The following is a 26568-nucleotide window of genomic DNA, read 5'->3' on the forward strand; positions in this document are numbered from 1 at the left end:
GTCTGTTTATAGTCAATTGATTGTCTACAGAATTTTAACTTTTGAAGTAAAACAGTATTGTTAAACTTGAATAAAAGTAATTTAAAAAAATTTATATCTCAGGATTTTTGTCTGTTGAAGTAGAGTAATATTTTGATCAAATCTATAGATTGAACAAATTTTATCTGTTTTTTATTTAAGGGCTAATTAATTTCTTGGCATTACAGTAATAATTCATATCATTGATCCTAACGTAAAAAGAAATTAAAATGTTGTCAATATAGGCATTAAAAAAACCTTTTGGTCTTAAATACATGATATTATCTTGAATCCAAACACCCGAGGGTTTATCATCTAATAAGGTATTTATACATGATATTAGCATTCTAATCTTCACTTTTTATATTTTTTAAAGATGTAAGTTAATGGTTTATCTTAATTATGATGTTGATATTTAAAAAATCTGTAATTAGTGAAAATCGACTGTAGGAGACACGAGAATATGTTATTAAATAAAATTATGTTTCAAGTTAATTGAATTGCTTGCATTTCATTGTTGTATTGGTATAAGTTACAGTAAAAACAATTTAGACTTATAAAATGACATTTAGACTTATACATATTATTCAGTAACTAAAAAAATTATGATCAATTTTGGGTTCTTCTACTTAACGGCAAAGTAATCTAGTATTATTTTTGTCTTAATCAGCTATACCATTATTTTTATTTGTTAGGTTGTTTCTGCTTTGGGAGCAGGTCAGCATATTGTAACTCCTCAGTATTGGCAAAACCTGATAAAAGCAATTGAATTAAAAAAAGGAAAATTACCTGATCCTGTTGCTTTCATTCCACCTTTAAATGAAGAGACTTTAAATCAGAATAATGTATCATTTTTGGTTAATAAGCAACGGTCTTCTTTATTTAAATCCTTGTTGTTTATTGCTGTATCTTTTAAACAAAAGAGACGTATAGAACCGATGGTTACTTCTGCAGGTTTGTGAAAATTTTAATTTATTTTATTATTTAAATTAAATTAACTAAATTATTTGTATCTATTATGTGGTTTATGTTGTCTTCTTCCCAAAATCTTTTCTTATAGTAAATTAACTGTTCGAAAATTATTTTCTGGTAATTTAATCATATTATATGATGTCAGTCATTTAAATTTATGTATTAATATATTGCCATTACCTAGAAAAACAATTCTCTTTCTCTCCATGTGGTGCAGTTAAAACAAGCCAATTTTTTTTACCTGTGAAAAATAAGCCAGCTCACTCAATATCATTAAAAGAAGCAATAAATAATTAAAATTAGTTTCTGGTGGTATTTTTTTGAGGTTATTCACCACATAAGCTTAAAGTTTGTCCGTAGAAATATGATATAAAATTTTTTAGTGTATGCAGATGCAGCATGATTGGGATTCAGACCTAAAACCTTCAGGTGGAAGAAAAAGATGCTATCACTCTCTCTTTGTCTTGTAGGTTAGTCAGTAGAATGGCAATCTAGAATCCTAGTTAATAACCCTTACTTATTAACCACAAAAAACTTTTCAAAAGTAATGAATATCTTTGATTTTGCAAAAATATATACATTTGTTTTTCTTTACATATCAGAGAACTACAATAGTGAAACAAAAAAACTTTGTTTTTTTCTTGTTTTGTGGTTTACAAAATATATAGTATTGTCATGTGTTTGTGGCTTGATCAGGATATTGAGAGATTAACAATTAAAAATGTTTATGCAATTACAATTTATTAGTTAAAGAACATAAGTAAAATAAGACAAATCAATAATAATAATAATAATAATTATGATAATAACAATAATAATAGTAAGATAACCGCAATAATAATAATAATAATGTTAAATAATAAATAATAGTGACAACAATAATAACAAATATCAATAATAATAATAATAATAATAATAATAATAATAATAATAATAATAATAATAATAATAATAATAATAATAATAATAATAGTAAATGTTAATAATAATAGTAAACAATGATTATATACAGAATAGAATTTAAAGTAAGTTCAGGATTTATTTACAGCTAGTTAAATTGTAAAAACCAGAATTCAGCCCTATTGACAAAAGTCATTATCATGACCGCTAAAATTTACATCTTTAACAACTATTAAAACAAATAATTCAAGACTAAAGATCATTCAGTACCGTTCTCTGCACATACCGTTGCTGTTTACAATAAAACTACTCCAACAATTTATGAATGAGTTTAAGACTCTCTCCCTTTCACTAATTGTTTATCTGTAACTCACCAAATAACTTCCTGCATTCACCCATTGTTCACAATGGAATTCTTGTGACGTCATGTTGAACACACTATTCAGCACTACATGCGTTGAAGACATCAAGCAATACGTTTATACTTGCTTCTTCAAAACTGATCTTAACTCATCTTTCATGGAGTATTTATACTTCTTTCCTCTTGACCTGTAGAACCAGACCCAAGTTTAAGCATGAGAATGATCGTTCGAGTTCTTACATTTTCCCATGAATCCCTACTCTGGTTTGGTAATTCTCCTCATAGAACAACATCTGTTGTAGGTGTATTATTGGCGGTATTACAAAGAACGATTGTTAAACAGACCTGTTAGTCTTACAAAAAGGACTCTTTTAGTCCCTTTCTGGATTCCTTTCATTGTTATATTTTCTATTGCTTTTTTTTTAATTGGTATGAATCTGTTACTTAGGTCCATTATACCAGTCTTGTTACAATATATATTACATGTATAGAACAAAATATCAGTGCTGTTGATAGTATATCTATAAAATGGTAAAAAATATATATTTATTTTTAATGATTTCATTTTATTTTAAGGGGTAGATAAAACTGTTATTATGCAAGATGGCACTGAAGTTCTAATTACATAGTGCATGTCTACCCATCCATAGCATGTCAAAAAAAAATTTTATTATGTTTTAACAAATGCAAGAAGATGAATAGCATGGGATAATAGTATGTATAAATGTTGGGAAGGTATATATATATTTTTCTGTTCGTATCTGTTATGTAAGTTGTCTTTTTAATCTTTTCAGAAACACTCATGCATATACTTGTTTTTTTTCATGCATATAACTTGATAATATTATTTTGTTTAGCTTGGCGATCTAATATTGTTTGATTCTGTCTTTTGTTTATGTATTACATATATTTCATCACTTCTGTTTTATTTCCCTTTTTTACAATCATTTATTTTAATGAATCAATTCAAATTAGTTTTTTTATCATTTTTATTTGTTTGAAACAAGTGTTAGAATGATAGTTTTTTTTTAATCTTCATAAATTACACTCAGATTAATTTTTAATACTTCATTAGTTTATACTTAAAAGAAAGCCATTTGTGAATGTTATATTTATTTCTCTTGTAATGGTTTTCTTACACATGTGGAAAAATGTTTCTTTATTGGATTTAAAATGCACATTTTTTTTTTTTTAGTTTAATGGCATTTTACAACAGTGGATTAAAGAAAGATTTGATAAAAAAAGCTATTTGAAATCTTTGCAATCATACCCAGATCTCATTGAATCTTTGAAGAAAGAAACTTCATGTATGAAATAAAAATATTATAAATGAAGTTTCTTCCAAATAACATCAATGAAACATTTTTTAAGTAAAAAAATTACATAGTCATTTAGCTAGTTTACAAAATAGGTAGGTTTATAAAAAAATCTCACAAAACTATACAGAGTAAGTTTTTTTACAATTAAATCCATTTGGTTGATTTATACTTATAAATTTATATACATATAATAATGATTTATTATGTTTGAAAGAGTAATCGTGTCTTATCTCTATTTTAATATTAATTTATCAGTTTCTCTGATTATAATTGCAGGAGGATCAGTGGTAGAGTTTTCGGAATGTAACCTCAGCAAGGATGATATGTGTAGGGAAGGTGTTATTGTGATGCAGTCGCTTCCATCTCCAGGAAACGGTTCACAGGTTCCTGAATCATACCTGGGAGTTGTTAGTGAGTATTTTTTTTTTAAATTGGTGATAAATGTTTGTAGGAGGTTTAGATTAATTTGACTGATATCATACGGAGTCATACTTAAATCAGTTAGTATATTAAATCTATATTCTTATCTATAATGTAAGATAGACAAAGAAACATGTAGAACTCTCTGCAATCAGTAGGACTAAAATATGATATCAGAACATTATAAAATCATAATTTTTATTGATGGAAATAACAACTTTTATAAATATCTAGTATTTCTCTTTATGTAACACTTAAATTTATTATTGTAATATGTGTATACATACTAATTTGTAGATCACAAACAGTAGCATTTACAGATCTTTAAAAAGCGTCTGATTACACAAAATGGAGTAGAATGTTTAAGATGAAAAGTATCATTGAAATATTGAAAAAAAGAGTAAGAATTATTTATAAAGAATCAGTTGAATGTAATTAAGATAGAAAATGAGGAAAGGATAGGGACTAGGACTAGACTGCAGCCTGTCCTCTTCGTTTTTTTATCTACATTTTGAAGAAGCAGTAAGTTACAATTTTAATTCAGAGTAACAATTCAGGGGAATGTTAAGATTATCAATCATTTCTATTTTGGTTGAGACCAAAAGTGGGTAAGAAAATGTTGTGTATTTAATATTCTATTCTACATTATCCTCTTTTATATTATATTTTATTATGTTTATTTTACTCTTATTTATTTTCAAATTGAATTTCTCTCCTAGCAATGAGTCTGTGGAATTTAGAAGTTTTCCTAAGCTTGTACTGTCCCTGCCATCATTCTCTTATTGAATTCTAACTTACCACATTTCAGGTGATTTGTTGATACAATAAGCTGAAAGTACAATCATTGCATAACCAAGGGATGCAGCTACCTATGAGCTTCAGAACAGCAAACCTGATCTGGATATCTGGAACTTTAGATCGTGGATACCAGTGTCCTTTGGTAATTGGGTTTCAATTAACCACACATCTCAGGAATGATCGACCTGAGACTGTACACAACTACACTTCATTTAAATTCATACATATTGTCCTCATTCATCATATGAAGTAATTAATACCTTATGATGATTCCAGAGCCTAAACAGAAAAAGAAAGAAAGATGTCTTGAACTTGTAGAATATAGAATATCATATTAATCAGTCAATTAATTTATTATTCATACAGATTTTATGCATTTTTTTATTATTAAAAATAGTATTTTAATAGTGGCTCTATTATGAATTTATTAATTTTGAACTCTTTAAATTTGGAATTGATTGTTAAATTTCAGTATAAGAAATTTTTTATTTAATTACAGAATACTTGACCTCTAAGGGTTTGAGATGTATACCTGAATCAGATATTGGCCTTAGTATTGTTTACTGTTCCTGTGAAAAATTTTGTAATCCAAAACATAAGTTACAAAGTTTATTTCAACACCATACAACACCAAGAGAACAGACTCAGTCATCTGCTATATTAGTTCAAAATACTCAGGTTTGATGATTCTTTTTCTTTATTTATTTATTTATTCTTTTATAATCAGATAATTTGAGTGTTGTATAAGTTTTATAAAGAATATGCTTTTTATATTCTGTAAAATTATTTGGAATTTTGGAGCTTTTTCGGAATTCCCCCTCCCCCCAAATAAAAAAAACATTTAATTTTTTAACCAATGGGCCAAAAATTGATGTATTTTTAATATCCAATAAGAATTAGGTAGGAATATGCACGTTTTAAAATAGCAAGAAATATTGATATTAACAATAACCAGGTTCAAGAAATAACCCAGTAACCCGATAGCACATTAACATGCTCTTTTATAATGGTCATTTTAAACATTCTCCATAATAACATATTTTACATATTAAAAATATGAGCATTATTGCTTATAATTATAGATATAAATATTAAATTTAATCAATCAAACCTAACCTACACTTCTATCGCTAACCTCGACTAATTAGCAGTAATGTTTTGATTGTTTAAATAAATAATTGCAATAATTACTGAATTTATTATTTAAATATTCCAAACATTACTATTAATTAGTAAGGTTAGCAAGCGAAGCGAGGGTAGGTTATATTTATAAAAAAAATATAAATGGTTATAAGAACAGTAATATAAATGGTTATATCTGGTTATTGGGTTGTTTCTCCAACCTGGTTATCGTTAATTTCAATATTTCTTGCTATTTTCAGTTATCTCCAGGTGAAAAACTTGCAAACCAACTGAGGGGAGGGAGAAACAAAAACTATCAGTTTTTATTTTTTATTTTGAAACATGCATATTCCCACCTAATTCATATTGGATATTAAAAATACATCGATTTATGGCCGATTGGTTAAAAAATTAAGTGTTTTTTTTTTTTTTTTTGCTGGGGAATTCCAAAAAAGATCCAGAATTTTTTTGTTGGGAACTGAATTGAGAAAAGAGTATTTTAACAATTTTCTGTTAAGGTTAGTATAAGTAGTTTGATACTCTTGTGTATCATTACTTTTCATTTTTAAAAATAGGTATTGTATAATTTATCAATGCTAATTAATACCTGTTTGTGTATAACAGGAAACTAGCATTGATCTGATGATGTCCATGTTTCTGCTCATTTAGTTGCTTTTTTATGACTTATTTGTATTAATGAATTATGACTTAGAATTATTAATTAATTATCAATATTATGATAATTATCGTTGTCTGATAAAGTGTATTATTAGCATAAAATAAAATCATGTCTTCTTTGCTGAAATTAAAATTTAGTATGCAAATGAATGATTTTCATGGTTTATAAAAATAACTGTAGTTGTTATTGTAATACAGTCCTTATGTAAACTCCCATTTCTCTCCCATTGTTTTCTCATCAGATTGCATTTCATCTTTTTCCCTCGAGTAAAAAGATTTTTTTGACCTGGTGAAATATTCATGATGTATTATACAAATAATCTTTAACTACAGGCAGAAATGTTGTGTGAGATTACAGCATACTGGCCAGATTTGTTTTTTTCTGCTTTCAATAAAAAGTAATTTAACATTTTGATAAGAAACAGTGGATTACTACTTTAAACTACAATTACAGAGAGGACTTAGATGTTTAGGATCTAAAAAGGAATATTTGAATTCAAATGAACAAGACTACCATTTGATTGGAAAATAAACAACAGGAAGTAATTGCAGTGTAGGATAATGTTGAAAAAGAGGAGAAAGGCAACAAATGTTGGTGGAATAGGAAGTATGAAATGGTTGATGGTGAATGATCCAGGCTTGAAATTTTTCATATGCTATAAAATTTGTATTCTTTTGCATACACTTCAAAATTTATGAGGTAAGTATTAATTGACAAAAAAAAAATTGAAAGAATTTATGAAACAAGAACTCATCATTAGAAATTACATAGAAAAGAAGAATATTTTATTATTTTGCTGTAAATTCAGCTGTTTATGAACAATAAGTCTGAAATCATTTTGTTGTCTTTTGGTTTCTACCAATGCAATAAATTTATGTTGATATAAGCAACTAATGAGTAATTTTTGTATATTAAAAAGTATAATTTTGTTACACATTTGTCATTTTATAACATCAGACAAAAATTTTCCATTTCTTTAACATATACAAATAAAAGTTTTTTAACTTTCTTAGTGTTGATTTAATCATATGAAACTAATTTTATTTAATTTATTTTTTCACATCTTTCATGACCGCATAGGATCATTTTAGTGATTCTATTATTCAAGTCTCTTCAAAGGGACTGTTTGGGCCTTGGGACATCCTCCCAGTACTTTTTCATATGTTCTGATCTCTGTGCCCTTTCTGGTGTTGAAAATGTTCGTGATGTGTTTCTTTCTTGTGGGTGTGAAATGAATGTTTTTTCCTTGCTTTTTTCTTTTAATTTTATCTTGTCTATCTCGTCTTGTGGTGTAAGATCAATTTCCTTCAGATCCTTTCTTATTTCTCTGATCCATCTGCATCCTGTCTTGGTGTTTTTTGATTTGAGATTGTTCTGTACCAGCTATTTCAGAAGTCTTGAATCTTGCATCCTCATGATGTGTGCAAAGAATCCTAGCCTCCTTTTACACATTGTGTCAATGATGGGTTCTAACTTTTCGTACACGATTTTGTTGGGCAGGATCCACCACTTTTCGTCTTTCTGGTACTTTTTGTTGGTGCAGGTTCTTCTAATTCTTCTTTTGATTTTCTGGATTCTGTCAGTCTTTGATTGTTCATTCTTGTGGAAGAGCGGAATGTGTGCATGCTGCGTATGTGAGTCCCAGTTTTATTACTGTGTTGTAATGTCTTATTTTTGCATTTATGGGTAGGCATTTTTTACTGTAGGTGTACCAGGTTAATTTTTGTGCTTTAGCTAGTTTGTCTGTTTGTTCTTATTTGAATTGAGGTTTTTCTGTTCAGGTTGTTATTTTTCCGAGGTATTTAAATTGTTACTATTTTGCTTTATTACTGTTTTTATTTACTTTTTTAATTTTGTTGATTTTTATAGCATAATTTTTCTCTTTTGAATAATATTTTGAGGCCAATTTTATTTGCAATGTTTTGAAGTTCTAACATCTGCGTTTTAGCTTCATCAGTGTTGTTTGCTAGCAGTGCCAAGTTGTTTGTGAAACCAAGGCAGTTTTTGTTATTTTGGCCTATTTATTTTTTGGGACATTTTCTGAGCCATTACCTCATTAACATTTTCACAGCACAGATGAGTAGTAGCAGTGAAAGTCTATCCGCTTAGCGCTTCCCAGTTTTGATGTCAAATGGTTCTGATAATTTGCCTCTTAATTTCACTTTAGAATTAGTGTTTGTGAGAGTGACTTTTATCATGTTTATTAATTTGGGCTGTAATGTGACATGTCTAGAATTTTTAGTAGGGTTTCTCTGTAGATGCGATCATATGCTTTCTTGTAGTCTACAAACATTATCTCCCTGTTTCTCGGTTGTAATAGCTTAATTGCTAGTAGTAGCTTAATAGCTTTTTCTCTGTTGTAATACTAACAGCTCCTCCAGGGTCGGAAACCTCCCTGGTGTTCTAGTTCTTTCTCAAGTTGTAAACCAATCCTGTTGAGGATGATTCTTGAAAAAAATTTTATTTTTTTTAAATTTATAAAAATTTTTTTTATCACATTCCCCTGCATTCTCCTGTTGTAGATTTGTTTGTGGTGGTGTTTGTCTATGAAGACATGATTTAGTTCCCATTCTCCTTTAGTTTAGTTGGGTGTTTCTAGGTTTTGAGTTTTTGAGATATCCTCTTGAAGTATGTGAATTTCAAGATAAGTTTGTGGTTTCTGCAGAGATTGACAAGCCTCTGTCCGTTTTTGTTTGTTTTCTTTTGGATGAGCCATTTTTTGATGATGTCATGTTATCTTCTTTCTCTGCTTAGTTGAGTACGGAAGTCTTCGATTAATTGTTTAACATGATTTTTAGGGAGTTATTTTTATGGTCTGGTCGATAGGAATCAGAACATTTCTATTTCTTTACAGTCTTTTGGAGATTTGTTTTTGTTATTATTGGGGGTGTGGACATTTATTATAGTGTAAATTTTATTAGATGCTTTTAGAGTGAGTTTTGAGATTCTTGGGGATTGTGACTTGCAGTAAGCAGTAAGTCAATTTTTTGATTTTGCTACTGAAGTGGTATCAGTTTTTCAGCAGAAGAACTTTGTCAAAAAGCTTTGAAAAGCTTGTCAACTTCAGTTAGTTTACATTTTTACAACAATAGACTAATGCTTAACACAATATTTAATGAGAAATTAATTTTGTATTGTGTGGAAGTGCCAAGCCTGATGATTTGAAAATGTAACCTTCTGGATGGGTAGCAGAAATACTACTTACCATAGTGGTCAGCAAAAAAGTGATGATTTTTTAGTATAATGAAAGAAATCGTGCAATGAAACTGTTCTTAAACAAGTAAAAAATTTAACTTCTGTTTTATGTTAAATAATATTTTAGTGCAACTGTATCATTTTGTTGCTCTTTTTGTGTCATTTACTATTTCTTTTTTAATGATTGTTTAAGGAGAATTCTTTGGCTGTGGCTGGGACATCGGATGTAGGAAAAATTATTAATGAAACATGCACCGGTGGAATATTTACTGCATCATCTACAAAAAACAGTAAAAGGTAATCAATATAACTGTAATAATTTTTTATTGTTACATTGAACTTAAAGTTGATGTTTAATAGATTGTTGATTTCCTTTTTTTTCTATTGTTTTGTCACAAAACTTTTATTTATCTATGAAAATACATTAATTATCCAATTACTTTATAAAAGTTAATTGATTAAAAATGATTATGATGAATATAAAGTAATAGACAAATTTAAAATAGTATTTTTAGATTACAAAGCTCAAAGAAACACATGATGTCAGAAATTTTTGACAAATATTATGATAAATAATGTAAAAAAAAGATTTAGTATGCAGGTCACGAACTTAAAAAAAGGTTTTTTCTAAAAATCTGAATACATTAAAACTACTTCATGTTTGAAAATACTTTATTGGGTTACTATATTCAATAAAAGCAAAAATGGTTGAAGTAGTGATGGATTGAAAGAGCATTTGATTAGAAGGAAGTGGTGAGTTAAGTGGAAGTAAAGGGAGATAATAACTATATATTATAATATTATTTTAAGTAAATGAAAATACACAACAATAAATTCGTTTTGTTTGTGTAAGTAAATAGAAAACAATTGCTGTGTGTATAAATCAGGAATTCTAATGAGAGATTGCAAACAAGAGAGAATGTTCGTAATGATGTCGTCAGATTCTTGATAACCTGGTGAATCCTTTTATAACTTTGTAAAATTCAAGAAATAGTATTTTGGAAACTAGGAGAGAGTATAGTAAGGATGAAAAATTTTAACAGTTGATGCCACATTTTTTTTTTTAACTGGTTTCTTATATCACTGCAGTTTAATAACACTGGTAGAAATTTATACATGGATAGGTAACTTTCTCATCTGACCTGATTATGTCTGCAACTTCAACACCACTGAAAATTATTTCTTCTTTTTTTTTAGAATTTGTATGGCTCTGACTACCCTCAGATTTAATTAGTCCTTTTATGCCCATGAGACCAATTTTTTTTCAATTCTTTGAAAAAAATTACATTTTTTTCTAAGCTATAAAGGTCATTTTATAAATAACGCAGAATATGGCACTACCATAAATTTATAAAGTAATTTTAATCAACAATGATTGCAGTTTCAAGTGAAGACTTAAGAAATCAGCATTCATTATTTCCCTACCATAGGCTACTTTGAGTTAATAAATGTTAGAAATTGAATCTACAGGTGTTTTGAAAATGAAAGATCAAAGACAGAAATATGATACAAAAACAAAAGATCTGTCACTGAGAATGAGACTTACATTGCAAATACCTGACAAATTCAAGTGCTTTGGAGAAATTTGTGGTAATCATACATTAGATCACTGTTCAGTTTCCTATTGGCCTTCTTGTGAAAAATGTTTGGGCATAAATTTGATCCAAGGTCAGGAAGGCTTTCTGTTTCAAACTGTTGTACTCGTTGAAAAGTGGTTAGAGGCTTTCAAATGGAGTTGAAATTTCCGTGAAATAAGTGGAACAATCCTTCCACTGTGCAACACAAATATTCTGATACATGCAATCAAAAGTAAAGCAAGATGATTTAGATGTGATCATTGAAAAATATCATGATAAATAGAGTTTCATTTGGAACAAATACAAAATGATGCACAGGTGGCAAATTGCACAAAACCATATTGATTTACACAAAGATGGGCCGCTCATTTTGACCAACAAGTATAATATCAGCTTTAGGGAAATTTACTACTTTTGTAAGTTTGTATAAAGAAGAAGTGTTTCTTCACAGCCAAACATAAGTCCTCAAGACTTAACTTGTTTCTCTAGTTAAGTGAGCCCATTTATAGTGTAGAAACCACAATGCATTAAAAAAATATGAAATGATAAAAATTCAGCAAAGAATAACCATTAACTGTACAGTTTAATATAATCTGTTTCCACCATTATCTCTGTTACAATGGCTCTGTAAATATTATTTTGCTGTACTGTTTTTATTGTTGAACCATCAATGTTGCTGGACCTCTTTGTATTCATTCATCCCTTTACTTGCTTCACCATTAATAACTTTTGGTAATTTTGATTTGTCTCACTGTACTTAATTTGTTTTTTAAAGTTTATATGATTGTTTTGTCCACATTCATATTCTTATATATTTCTGATTGTTTAATTCTCCAAAAATTATTGTAGCTGCTGAATATAGTTTAGTACATAATTATAAGGTACAAATAACTGAAACACATGAAATTAACATAACTCATGTAATTAGCAAGTAAACTATTAATACAAAAAGATTTTAGTCATTACAAAGCAAAACCTATGTGTTGACAATAGAGGCACTTGGCCTGTTGACCAAACTGCTTGTTACTATCTTACTTATCCGTTTAGCTTTTTTCCTTAAGACAATCTTAATGATAATCCTGCCCCATAAAATAGAAATTAAATTTCCAATGACTACTCTATTCCAAGTAATTCTGTGTATTTCTTCTACATAAATACCATCCCTATCTCATACTGATCTCAGAAAAAGTGCGAGACTGTAATAGAAGGTTAGACTGGCATTGCCAATAATATTAATACAAATAAAAATTTATTGCTGATTGTATTATTAAAAAATATTCAAAATTTTGTTTTAATCTTGGAAACTTCCTCACTTTGTCCAACATGGTAAGTATTTAAAAAATTGTTTACCTTATAAATTCAATGCTTTGTATCTGAACCTAAGCTGAAATCCAGGGTTACCATTTCATGGTAATTTTGGTTCAACATTCCTGTCGCTCTTCTCTTCCTTCTCAGCACTAAGTTTCTGAAATATTTAATCATCCATTTTCCATATTTAGACATTTTATTTCTTGCTTCCGTAAATCATAATTAATTACTGAGGTGTTATTATAACTAAATGTGATAAAAATACTCCCAGCGCATGTTTATTTAGTGAAATACATATAATTTTCCTTTCTTTGAACATGATACATTCTTTATCGGGAACAGAATTTTTAAGAGTAAATCATTGATATATGGTGAAAGTTTATTTAATTTCAACTCTTAGCTGGCTTGCCATTTTTTATTAAATGTCTATAATATTTAATGATTACTTTCCCTCCATACATCTCGCAAAGTTAATGCCATTGATTTGTAGAATGCTTACATATATTTTGTTTTCCTCCCATCTGAAAATCATTTAACATTTGCCATCTACAGCCTATCTGTTGATCTTAATTTTAATTACTATAATTGTTTAAACTACAGATAAAATTTCAATGATAAGTCAATCTGTTTGAAGTGTCCCAAAAAAACATAAGCTGGTTACTTCACCAATTCAAAAAAAATTGAAACTTACCCACTTTTTCCTATATTTTTAGGATCTTAAAACTATTTTTTTAATTTTTTATTCAAACAGTTTACCTATGGCGGTCACTTTTGTTATGGCGCGCATACCTATTTTTGTGATTGTAAGGGTTTACAAAAAAAATCATAACTAAAAAACTATTGGTCCTGGAAGAATGAAATGAAGTTGATTAAGTTGATTAATCATATTTTCTCAAGGTAAAAGATTGGTCCAGTGATTTATTTACCTATCTCTCTTTTTTCTATGAGGAAATTACCAATAAAATTGAAAATGAAAATGGTTAAATTTCACTTTTGGTAATTTTTTTAAAGAGGCAGGGATGGCATACACAGTTTGAATTATTTTTTATATGGAAGTATATGTTAGTAGTTTTACCATAATAATATTAATGGTGATATACTTACCCCTAAATTTTTATACATTTTTGAGAGCTAATTTTTAAAAAAAATTCAAATTTTGGCTTCAAATAACTCTGATGGGGCTTATGATAAAAATCTCAAATTTGCACAACTTGCAGTTTTTTTTGTAGATGTTTATGGCAAATAAAAAAGTTTCTTGTGTTTATGGCAAATAAAAATGTTTCTTGTGTATTGTACTAATAAAAAAGTTATAACCACTAAATATGAAAAACCTGTTAAAAACTATACCATTTTGACTTGCTAAATAAGTGCTGCAAGGGGGTTTCTTGTCTTCTTTGCACGTTAAATTTTTTAATGTTTAGCCTCTATGTTGAAGTTGATGTTTTCAATATTTTAAAAATAGTTTTATTAAATAATTAATGATAGGTTGTAATTTAATGATAACTTAACCAATACCAGTAACCTCACACAATTTCGATTCAAAAATGAGATTTCAATGAGTAGCCTTTATCTTGTTTCAAGAATTCATTTTTATTTTTATATTGGTTTATTTTCGTAAACTATTGAAGAACAAATAAATTGTTGCAAAATTTTAATTATTCTTCAATGAAATAGCCTGTTTTTGTAGCAGTGAAATTTATTATTTCAGTGTGGTTAGCTGTGATATCTCTTCTGATAATTCTTTTGAAATTGTATGAAAATGACTCATCACTATAGTTTGTTGAAGTAATGTCAACTTTCTCAATTTTCAATATAATTTTGTCCCAGTTGTTCAATATTGTGATGTGGGGCAATGGATTGCTCTTGGTCTTCACATTCATATAATTTGTTCTGCTGAGAAAAAATACTTTTGAAGCAGTTAACACAAAGAGACTTTCCAGGAAGTGAATTTAAATTTTGAAAAATGTGTTCTTTAAGAGCTTACTCCAATGTTATTTGTCTTAAGTTTTTCTTAACTGTTTTTTTATGAGTTCTCAACGGGTCACAACAGAACTGTCCATACAGGTGACTGACTGAATTTTGACAAAAACTTTTTTTAATGATATTTACAAACACTAATGACATCTGAATTAAACATAAAAAATAAGTTGTTTGTTTTCATCACTAAATTCACAAATTTTAATGAATTCTTTTGACACTGTACCATATACTGTTTTATGACACTCTTCATTCACATAAATTCCTATGGAACATTGTTCTTACATTGTTTTATGTGGAATTACCTGAAAATAATGTAAAACTTTAACTGATTTTAAAATTTGCAGATTTAATGTTAAGTAAAACTTATTTAATAAACACTTCCAGGATGAAAGACTCGTAAAGATGTGAACAGGTCATTGACTAATATCAGACTGACCAGTCTGTAACTGCAAAGCTAAATAATGCAACAAGCATAAATGAGCATGTTGCAACATGAATTCTCCTGACGACTGAAAATGACTTCAAGTGCCTGTTATAACATGAACACTGTAGTTGAATGGTTCAAACAAGTCTATTTCAACTATAGTAATAAGTGTAAAAATATTAAAGTGCCAAGAAGACAAGAACCCCGCTTGGGGCATTTATTTAGCGAGTCAAGATGGTATTGCTTTTAACAGGTTTTTCATGATTTTTGAGATGTTATAACTTTTTATTAGTACAATACACAAGAAAATTCTTATTTGCCGTAAACATCTACAAAAACACTGTAAACTGTACAAATTTGAGATTTTTATCACCAGCTATGTCACAGTAATTTGATGAGATTTGAAGCCAAAATTTGAATTTAAACAAAAAAATAGTTTTCAAAAATTGATAAAAGTTTAGGGGTAAGTATATCACCATTAATATTATTATTATAAAACTGCTAACATATACTTATATATAAAAAAAAATATTAAAACTGTGTATGCTATTCGTGCCTCTTGAAAAAAAGTTACCAAAAGTGAAATTTTATCGTTTTTCATGATCAACTTTATTGGTAATTTTCTCATTGAAGAGGGATAGGTAAATTAATTACTGGACCAATCTTTTACCTTGAGAAAAAGTGAATAAATTGCTTTTTGTTTCATCCTTCCAGGACCAATAGTTCTTTAGTTGTGATTTTTTCTGTTAATCCTTACGATCACAAAAATAGGTATACACATCGTAACAAAATGGTCGCCACAGGTAAACTGCTTAAATAAATATAAAATAGTTTTAAGGTACTGAGACATGAAGGAAACAAGTGGGTAAGTTTCAATTTTTTTTTAATTGGTCAAACAACCACCCTTGGATCACTTGAAATGGATTGACTCTGATGTGAATTGTTGTTTTTAACGCTTACAATATAGTTAATCAAAATAGAGCTGTATTAATGTGCAGCTAAATCAATGGGCTAGTTCTCGATTTTGATGTTACTTTAATGTAATTGTTTTGCAGATAGATATTCAAAAATTATTTTAATTTTTATGAACTATTTTAAAAGTGTTTGTAAGAATGTCAAAGCTATATTTTAAATTTTCTTGACATTAAACAAAAATTAGGTATACTAAATTTTTACTTGTTATTTTTTATTATCTTTATGGAATGCCAAACATATTATGTGCTATAGATTCTGATGTCATAAATTTAAAAAAAGTTGCTACAGAATGCTATTAATTTTTTGTTTTAGGCTGGGTGATGAAAATAATAAAAGCAATGTAGAAGAAAGTCCACAATTTAAAAAACCTAGCAAAATCTCATCATATTTTAAGATAAAAGATACTTTAGTCAGTAATACTTTTAGTAATAGTGATAATGAAATATCAGTGAATAATTCCCAGGCTGATCATTCTGTAAAAAAAGATGACAAAATTAAAAGTTTAAAGAAGAATGATGTCCATGTTGATGATGACAGTGATGATAAATTTTCATTTGTTAATGAGAAAGAACAAATATCGGTGCCTTCTAATTCTGTGGATATTTTTAATACTTCAAGTAAAAGTTCCAGTAAAACTGTAACCAACTATAATGCTACTTCTGTTGATATATTTGGTACAAATATTAAAAGTTCTGATTTACCAAAACAAAATGATGCTGGTTCCAAGTCAACTGTTTTTTCATCATCAATTGCATCAGTAAAACAAAGCTACAGTATATTTCAAGTATCAGCTAAGAAAAACTGTGTAAATGATGATGATGATAGCGATAATGATGATTTTAAATTTAAAAAAAATGATGACAATGATGATGATTTTAAATTTCAGAACAGTAAGAATAATTCTAATGCTTCATTAAATGATAATATTTTTGGAACTTCTGATTATAATGAATTAAAAAGGAAGATGCCAATTGATGATCCTTTTCAAAGTAATAAGACTGACTGTAATAAAAGATTAAAAACTAAAGATGATCTTTCTTATAGTAGAGGTATGAAACGTAACATGTCAGTTGAAGAAATTCAAGCAAAGAGACCAGCAATAAATGTTATTGATATTGATAGTGATGATAATGATGATGATGATGATGATAGTAGTAAAAATAAAAATATAATTCCTGAGCATGTTACAAATGCTAATAATTTAGAATCTATTGTTATTAAAAAAGAAATAAAACAGGTATGTAATTTAAAAATATATTTTAGAAATAATTTTTTCTCAGTAATTTGGAATGCATTTTATGTTGTTTCTGTTGAGTGCATTTAGTGTGAAGATTTTGAAAAATTGTTTTTTACATTATATTATTTCAGTAGAATATATTGATCATCGTACATGATGTAAGTTCATTAAGTACTCAAATCTCTTTACAAGAAGGAACAAGTGATACTAGTTAGAATTACTTAATCATCAACGCTAAAAAAATAAAAAAAACTTAAATCTGAGAAACTTTCACAGAGTTTTCTCTCTGAATAGAATAAAGATGTCACTTACAAGGCTGAATATCACCCATGATTTGACATGTTCAAAATACTGATGTGTTTAAGTTTGTGAAAAAGGCCACAAGAAACCGCTTTTTCTCATCATTCTCAAAAAGCCAAACATGCTTGTTATTCTTGAAAATGGTTATGCCACTTTCAGAGAGTGACTGCCATCTCATATCAGATCATCTATAACCATTTAATTATGTTAATTAACTTGATACAGATATACATAGTCGTCATGTGTGTATTCTTTGAGCCATGTAGAATTTTATTTCCTGTCAATATCTCATGCAGGAAATTAAGTGGGGGCCTTGAAGCACTTTGATTCACACTATGAGATACAGAATGTTCTAAAATTAAGAATTTATCTAAAGTAAGGAAGTATCATAGTTGATTTAGTGGTGAAAGAGATGAATCACAAACAAAAGAGAAACTGCAATTGAATTTTAATATTAGTGATTATGATTTTACATATATTTTAATATTACAACTTTTACCTTTGATATTAATGAGCTGGAGTAACATTGAAGGTGATCCAACAGCATTTTGATTCATAGAGTCAAATGATAAATTCAGATGGATCTAAAGAGAAGCAAGGTGAACAGTGAAATAGGTAGTTGTATGAGAAGGACAACAAAGGAAGGAATGTTATGCTAAATGGAAAACTATTGTAAGCAGTTTGATCTATTATACATACTTCTGAACAGAATTTTTAGATAACAGTAATGTTATACTGAAAATGTGTGTGATAGTTAAAGAATGAACATTGCTTTTAAGGCAAAAACCACTTGATATTGAATAATATATTCACAAATTAATGGATTTTTACACTTATATATATATATATATATATATATGCATAATAAATTGTATGTAGTGTGTAGTGGCTGGCCACAGGGGCATGTATGGGAAAACTTTAAAAAAAAAATTGTTATTAAGAATGTTTAATTTTTAATATTAATTTAATTTTTAACTGCATATTTTACACTATGTATGAAATAATTTTAATTTCTTAATGTGTAAGTTTTTAATGTGTAATTTTAATGTTTTTAATTATTTGATCAACTGATCAGCGAAAATCTTCAAAAGCACTTTTGATGTATAAATGAAGAAGTAATAATAGGGTAAGAAGTATTATTAGATTCTGTACTGTGGTGGATTGCTGAGTTTTACTTTTAGTCTAATATATATAAATAAATAAATATATATATTTATTTATTTATATTTATATTAATGTCGGAAAAAGAAAATATTGCGTATCATAATATAGGCCATTAGTAAAAGAGGAGCAGAAATATAGAGAGTTTCAGGGTACAGTGCAAATTTCAGTTCATTAAAAGGAGACAACAGAAGAGTGTTAGAAATATTATTGAAATGAAAATATTTGGAGAAAATTATGAAAGGAAAAATTGAGTAGTAACCTGAACAATATAGTGAAAATTTAGTCGGTAATAAGTACACGTAAAAGAACGAAAAGAAAGATAATTAATATGATTTTACAGGGGATGTTTTTAGATTGGTACAACTGTTGTTGATGTCAATATTGATTAATGTGCTGCCTAACCAGTCTGGCAAGATGGTTCCTCCACTCCTGTGGAGGAAGCTTTTTGCATGCTCAAATTTTCCAAAACAAACTCTGTTACAATATGCAGTGACCTGGAAAGAACATGACACATGACTGTAGTACATAGTGTACATGATTGTATACTATTGTAGCCAGGTAAATCAACAAGTTTAGAATTACAAATTCTGCACCGACTGTGAAACATTTTTCAGAAATGGTTTAAAATGATACCCTGTAAATTACAGTTAGTTCAAAGTTTATGTGATAATGTTAATGTTTTTTGTAAACATTTCTGTATGGACATATAGGAATGTGTTGTCAAAGAAGATGCTTTCATTATCTGTTTTTGGTGATAAGTACGTTTCATATTAGTGAAAAGGTAATTAGGCACAAGTTCTAATGTGAGGAAAAGAAAACCCCAGAGAAACAGCACTAAATAAACAAGATTTTCCTTAAGGGAATGTATTTTATCTATTTCTTGCAAAAATGTATATGAAGCATTCTTCTGTCACAAACAAGCAGTAACTGGAGAATAGTCTTGTCATGTTAAGTTAATAGCTAACGCATCAATTTGAGGAAGACACTGGGAACTTGATTTTCATACAAAATGGAGCTCTGTTTCAACTGGCACATAGAAATTTAAAATTATTTGGATGAATACCATTCAAGAGGTTAGATTGCCCATGAACCTGATGAAATGAACTCCCTCTCTGTCCTTTTGATGTAGATAAATAAACATATCACAAACACTGGTGCTAGTGTTGATTGGTACACTTTCAATTATTTGGAATGAATTTTTTATCTTGTTGATATCTATCATATGACTCGTGGTGCACACATGAAACACTTATAGATACAACTTTTAGAAATTTTCAGTAAAATAATGTAAATAATCTTTATATTTGAAAGATAATTTTTTTAAACCATTAAAAGTATCTTATTTCATTTGTAATTTAGTGACTAATGTTTGTAGCAGTCTATGTCAATTAAAGAAATATGTTAATTTAATTTTAGGAGGAGGCATTTGAAGAAGGATATATAAGAGATGAAGAATTGCACGATTCAACAGTTGTTATTGTTAAGTCTCTGATAGTACCTTTGCGTAATATCAGTTTGTCTTCCAGTCGATCAGATATAATGAATAAATCTTCAAGTGTAAATTTCAAAAAATTTAGGAAGGTAGTAATAATATTTTACTTTATATTTTTATTAAAATATTGTAGAAATGTGCGGTTTTGTAAAGTTGTGTTTATATTCCAGGCATCAAAAAAGAAAAAGCTTCTCTTAGAAGCTTTATATCTTGCTTACAAACCAATTGGTGAAAGAAATAATTATGTGCACTATTAAATATTTTTCTGTCGCTATTATACTGAATTTCAGTTATTTAAAGAAAATCTTTTGGAATTATAATTAGATGTGGAAAGTACTATGTATTATAAAATGACTTTGTTATTTTACCATCAAAGCTAAAAGCTGTGTTTTTCAAACCAATTTTTTTTTTTTTATTACACCGTATTTCGTAGAAAATAATGTGAATGCAGTTCTGGGACCTAATTTTAAACGTTTTCAGTTCAAAAACCTATGAAACTGTTAAATTTACCCCTTAATAATTTACCTTTTCAGAATTTCAGTAAGGTTTCATTTTAGCAGAAGAGCAGAAATTGGGGCAAAATCTTTCACTAGCCATAATTTACTAATGAAGCATTTTTGGATCCATGTTTATATGAACTTTTCTCATTACTTTAATGACAGAAATATGCCTATGAAGTTTAGGAGAATCGTCCTGGGACATCTTGTAAATGAGGCTGCAAAATCTACTTAAATTAAGATTTTTTTTCAATGGCCTTTTGTCATCCAAGGAATTTCATGAAATAGGCAAGGTCTCAGAATACTGTGCAGCTCTCACACACCACTGAGGGGTCGATATACTATTATGATTACTATTAACAAATTGACAACTGTAAACATTTAAAAAGTCCTCCAAGGGATACAATTTAATACTGAACAAAATACAGTAATTTAATACTCAAATACAGTAAAAGCAGATCAGGTTTTATTGGAGAAAAGAAATTAGATTCAATTCCTCTGGTTCACACATACACACTATAAATTTACTATTTAAAACAGTAACCAACAGTCTTTTAATATTTTCCTTTTTTCCAAAATAATAGCCCATTTGGGAGGAAGTCTAGGACCCACCCATACCCACTTCTTGGGTGGTGGCAGAACTCCCACTTTAATCTTTTACATTTAATCTTTAAATGACCACCTTAGTGACAATTACTGGCATATAACAATAATAATAATAATAATAAAAACAATAAAAATTTAATCAGATAAAATAGTGTTAGTAAACTCTAATCATTCAACAAACAAAACTAAGAGGAAATACACAACATTAATGTAGTAAGCTTTTTGAAATACCAATTAGTATCAGTGTTAGTTATTGACTGTCATCATCTATCTATTACTACATATTAATATTTCACTAATTAAATAATTAATCCCATTATTAAGATTTAGCGTCAAGTAATCATACTGGTTACTCCAAGTCCTCTATTGTACGATAAAAGAATAAATTAATTTTATCTAAATATTAGTTGATTATCACTAAACTTTGTCAAATTGCATTAAAATATACAATTAGATATGCCTCGAGTAATTATAACAAAAAACTAACCCTAACCAAGTATCACACAGGAAAAATATAAATGGCTCACCCCTCAGCTTAAAAATTCAACATGTAATGTAGCCTCTAGGAATGCAAAAAACAAAAGGTATCTCAAGTGCCATATTTACTGCACACATTCCACACACTGTATTTAAATTTGAACATCATAAGTTAATTTGGAAAGGGTGCAAATCTTAGGCTACTACTTGTGAATTAGTTTTCACTTATGAATGCAACTGCCCCAGGGTACTTACAGAGAATTGTGCAGGTCTGGATACTGCCTGTTGTGCATTCAGCTTCGCCTAAATGGCCATACTCTGATTAGCAGTCTATGTACAGCCAGAATGAAAACTATTCTCTTAGATTACATCCGGAACTGGTCTGAATTTAAAACTATACCTTGCAATTGGCTTTGAACATTTCTCTTTAGTTCACCACAATATAACTCATACTATGAAGAGAAAACTCTCTCTCGAGCAGATCAATTGCTTCTTCACCTGGTGCCACGTGTACTCACAGGAATTTGCCACCCAGTGCGAAATGACAATTTCCAAGTGCTTATTTAAGATTGCATGTGTGCACTGCATCCGTACTGTATTTTTAACTCATATTAAAACATTAATTACAATTATTATTAAACAATTTATTTACATTTATGGAGAAAATGCTCCATCTCTGAATTACATTATTTATTTACTATATAAATTAATACATTTATTTGTTAATATAATTGCTTAGTCTTAATTTTATTTGCTTGTTAATGATACAATTATATATATATATATATATATATATATATATATATATATATGATGTTTTTCATAGTTAATGTATTTATCTAAAACTATCAGCTATTGACTTCAGGAGCCAATATAACTTTATTGCATCTGTTACGTTTGAACATAACAGATATGTTATATTTGCATCTGTCATCTCATAAAGTCACTTGAAGACTCCAAGTCACTTGTTTGGTATCAATGTTATACGTCAGAATAAATGGTTGAACTGTTTGTGTAATTTATGACTTATTTTTTAAAAGCGTTTGGGCAGTGTGTGCTTGCATGCTACCCATTTTTTATTTTCTTGGCAGATGACACTAAATGCTGATTGATGAGGTCATATGGCTGGCATTGTGTTTTTTGTTGTTTAGAAATTTTTTTTATGTACGTTTACAATATTACTGGAATCATCTAGTTTTGTTCGACTTACTTTTAATGAAGCTTGAAAAAAATCCCTTAAAATAATTATTCTAGTTAGGTCTATAGTTGGTTTGGTCATATTCAGTTCATTATTATACCATTTCACTAATGATAACTCATGTGATCTGAGTAAATAGCTTACAGTGGTTATAAAAGGTATTTAGAGCCTAAAAATCCATCCTAGCTTGCCTGCATGCTGACACTTCTCGAGAACTCAATTTACTTTCTTATCTGTATATATGTTATACATGCCTCTGCGTGTAGAGATTCTTCTGAGTTTTCTATTTTGTTTGGCAGGTATTAAATTTTTACATGCTACAAGGGGCTACAAATGTAATATTCACTCACTAAAAACTAGTAAATGGAAAGAGATAGTCAAATAAAACAAATATAGCAGAAATATAATTTTATTTGCTACAAAAACTTACATTTATTATTCCATCTACATCTACACATTTCTCCTGACAGTGAACCAGTTTTCCCATTCTGACAATGAAAAATGCTGGTGATCTTTCCTTGATCCACAACCTCAGTGCGTCCTTCAGTTTGTTGAAATGAATACCCTTAGTGTTCCTTTTTAATTGTGGAAAGAGGTGAAAATACATTGCACTGAATTTACAGTCACCCTGCTTCTAGGTGGTGAAATAAATATACATGTTTGGAATACAGAAACCTTAAGAATGTTTTTGATTGTGAATTGTACTCTGCCAGTATTACAGTATTGCATGGGCTCTGCTCTTTTTCTTCTGGGTCATATTGGTGCATCCGGGTTTTTTTTCTCAACACAATATTGAAAAGGAAGTCATCTTCTTGTTAGAATAACATTTCAGAAACTGTTTACAACATTCTGTTCATTGCTGTTTGTTCTCCTCTGTGAGTTTGCAGATTCTACTGGAGCCCAGTAGTGCAATAATGTGTCCTACATGGCAGTCAATACCTACTCTTTGTACAACATTTTGTTCTTCCATTGTGTTCTGTGTCCTACATGGCAGTCAATACCTACTCTTTGTACAACATTTTGTTCTTCCATTGTGTTCTAATCTGCATTACATTTCAGCTGCTGCTCATACTGTTTTGTTTTCTGTAATTTCATACAGACAAACTGTATGATCGTAATTTTCAATTACAAAAACATCATTTTAGATATTTTATAATTAATCACTTGCCAATTCTTGACTTCATCTGAATTCATACACAATACACATTTCTCTTTTTAGCTTGATTTTATTAAAATGTACAATTTGAAATGTTTTCCTGTTGAATTTGTTTAGTATGTAACATTTTTTTTTAGTATTTCAAGTGAACTAGTGGAACTTTAGATTTTAGATGTAGGATAGCATAAATATCGAATAAGATATAAAATGAATGTTGGTATAGAACCATTAATATTTGAGGTGAGTATCTTTTGCTTTTTAGAAATAAATCCAGTTTTGTAGTATTGTGTTTTTTTTTCTAGGCCACTCCTTTAAAGACGCCTGATTTTATTGAATTAATTCCATATAAGGAGAGCACTGATTGCTGGACAGAAAAAGCTGCTGCTATTTATGTTTCTGACTCATCTAGTGAGGACGATAATTGGGAATTTCAACAGAACCGTGCTACTAGTCAAAAGAAAATTCGAAGTGGAAAATAAATACAATGTGCCTTTTGACCATCCATTACTGAATCTTAAAATCATAATCAAAAACTAATAATTTAATTACTTAATGTAATAAAAAAAAAAATAAGTTTAATAAAATAATGTAATAAAATTTCTATTGTAGATTTTTTTTCGCAAGATAAGTTGCTAAACCCTTTCCTTTATTTTTATGTTGAAGCATGCTCTCATTAAGAAACAATTATTCCATCTGTGAACATCAAATAATTCTGTTCATTACAATTCTACCCATAAGTTGGGACATTAGTAGTACTTTATTTATAAATATCAGTATTTACATCTTTAAAATATTCTGTTTGAATATGTTTACTTCCAGTTGTTACAGTTGTGATAGGGCCTAAATATAGTAGCTTAAGGAATTTATTTAAAAACAACCATATATATATATATATATATATATATATATATACACCATATTACTGCATCCAACTTTTCCTAATTGCAGAAGCCAACCAAAAATCAAATTCTATTTGTTGAACGGGAGTGAAAGAGATAAAAATGCATAAGATGTATACAAATATGGAAATACATGTTGAACGAACATAATTTAATTGTATTCCATTTGGTTAACCAATTATACTTTCGTAATTCTGATGTTAATATATGTAATGTAGTTTATTTTTAAAATCATCATCTTTTACAGAGTTTAAAATTTACATGGATTATCATTGTCAGTGCATTCTGCGCTGACAATGATAATTACTTAACAATGAAAAAAAAAATTCTTTAGGCTTCAGAATAGCATGGCCTGAAATAAAAAGGCCGATCCTAACATGTACTTATACACAAAACTTTTCACAGTTTAATGTAAAAACACAATAGCACTTCTGCTGATAAACATTACCATTTCTTTAGCATTTGCTCACAGCAGCAGTTGTTTGCAAATACGCTGAATAATTTATATTATTTTTTACAAAATCCTAGAAACTTTACAGGAACAAAGGGGTAGAGAGATTGAGTGTGTGGTTATACACAACATATAAGCAACAGTTGTTTGCAAATACGCTGAATAATTTATACTAATTTTGGAAAATTCCTAGAAACTTTACAGGAACAATGGGGTAGAGAGATTGATAAGAGATTGAGTGTGTGGTTATACACAACATATATGTATGAGTATAATGCAGTATTTTAATTCTTAAAAAATCTTGATTTCTTTGTTTTTCTGTTTCATTTATTTCTGTTCTTACAGATAAGAGAAATGACAATGGATTTATTGAAAATTAATACTGTGCTTACTGATGATGACTTAAAAAAATGAGGTAAACTTTCATGTATACCTACATACTATTTGCTGATGATATAGTACATCTAGCAAACAGTAAAATGGATTTAGAAGAAACAATGAACGGCATAGATGGATTCCTACGCAAGAACTATCGTGTGAAAATAAACAAGAACAAAACAAAAGTAATGAAATGTAGTAGAAATAACAAAGATGCACCAGTGAGTGTGAAAATAGGAGGAGAAAAGATTATGAAGGTAGAAGAATTTTGTTATTTGGGAAGTAGAATTACTAAAGATGGACGAAGCAGGAGCGATATAAAATGCAGAATGGCACAAGCTAAACGAGCCTTCAGTAAGAAATATAATTTGTTTACATCAAAAATTAATTTAAATGTCAGAAAAGATTTTTGAAAGTGTATGTTTGGAGTGTCGCTTTATGTGGAAGTGAAACTTGGACAATCGGAGTATCTGAGAAGAAAAGGTTAGAAGCTTTTGAAATGTGGTGCTGTAGGAGAATGTTAAAAATCAGATAGGTGGATAAAGTGACAAATGAAGAGGTATTGTGGATATAGATGAAGAAAGAAGCATTTGAAAAAATATAGTTAAAAGAAGAGATAGACTTTTAGGCCACATACTAAGGCATCCTGGAATAGTCGCTTTAAT

The 26568-nt window shown here is 28.7% G+C and overlaps 1 protein-coding gene across 1 annotated transcript in view; it reads left to right on the forward strand.

Annotated features, from left to right (window-relative positions):
- The window catches only part of LOC142328929 (uncharacterized), a 37087-nt gene extending 12315 nt beyond the window's left edge, over nt 1-24772 (forward strand). Inside the window, exons 5-11 of the mRNA XM_075373102.1 lie at nt 714-972; nt 3847-3981; nt 5288-5466; nt 9978-10081; nt 16361-17285; nt 20166-20330; nt 24478-24772. Of these exons, the coding sequence (XP_075229217.1) occupies nt 714-972; nt 3847-3981; nt 5288-5466; nt 9978-10081; nt 16361-17285; nt 20166-20330; nt 24478-24654 (1944 nt within the window). The 3' untranslated portion in view covers nt 24655-24772. The remainder of the gene's footprint in view (nt 1-713; nt 973-3846; nt 3982-5287; nt 5467-9977; nt 10082-16360; nt 17286-20165; nt 20331-24477) is intronic.
- The last annotated feature ends 1796 nt before the right edge of the window (nt 24773-26568 follow it).

The sequence above is a fragment of the Lycorma delicatula genome, chromosome 8, assembly GCF_047948215.1.
Source record: "Lycorma delicatula isolate Av1 chromosome 8, ASM4794821v1, whole genome shotgun sequence".
In the NCBI taxonomy this organism is placed as follows: domain Eukaryota; kingdom Metazoa; phylum Arthropoda; class Insecta; order Hemiptera; family Fulgoridae; genus Lycorma; species Lycorma delicatula.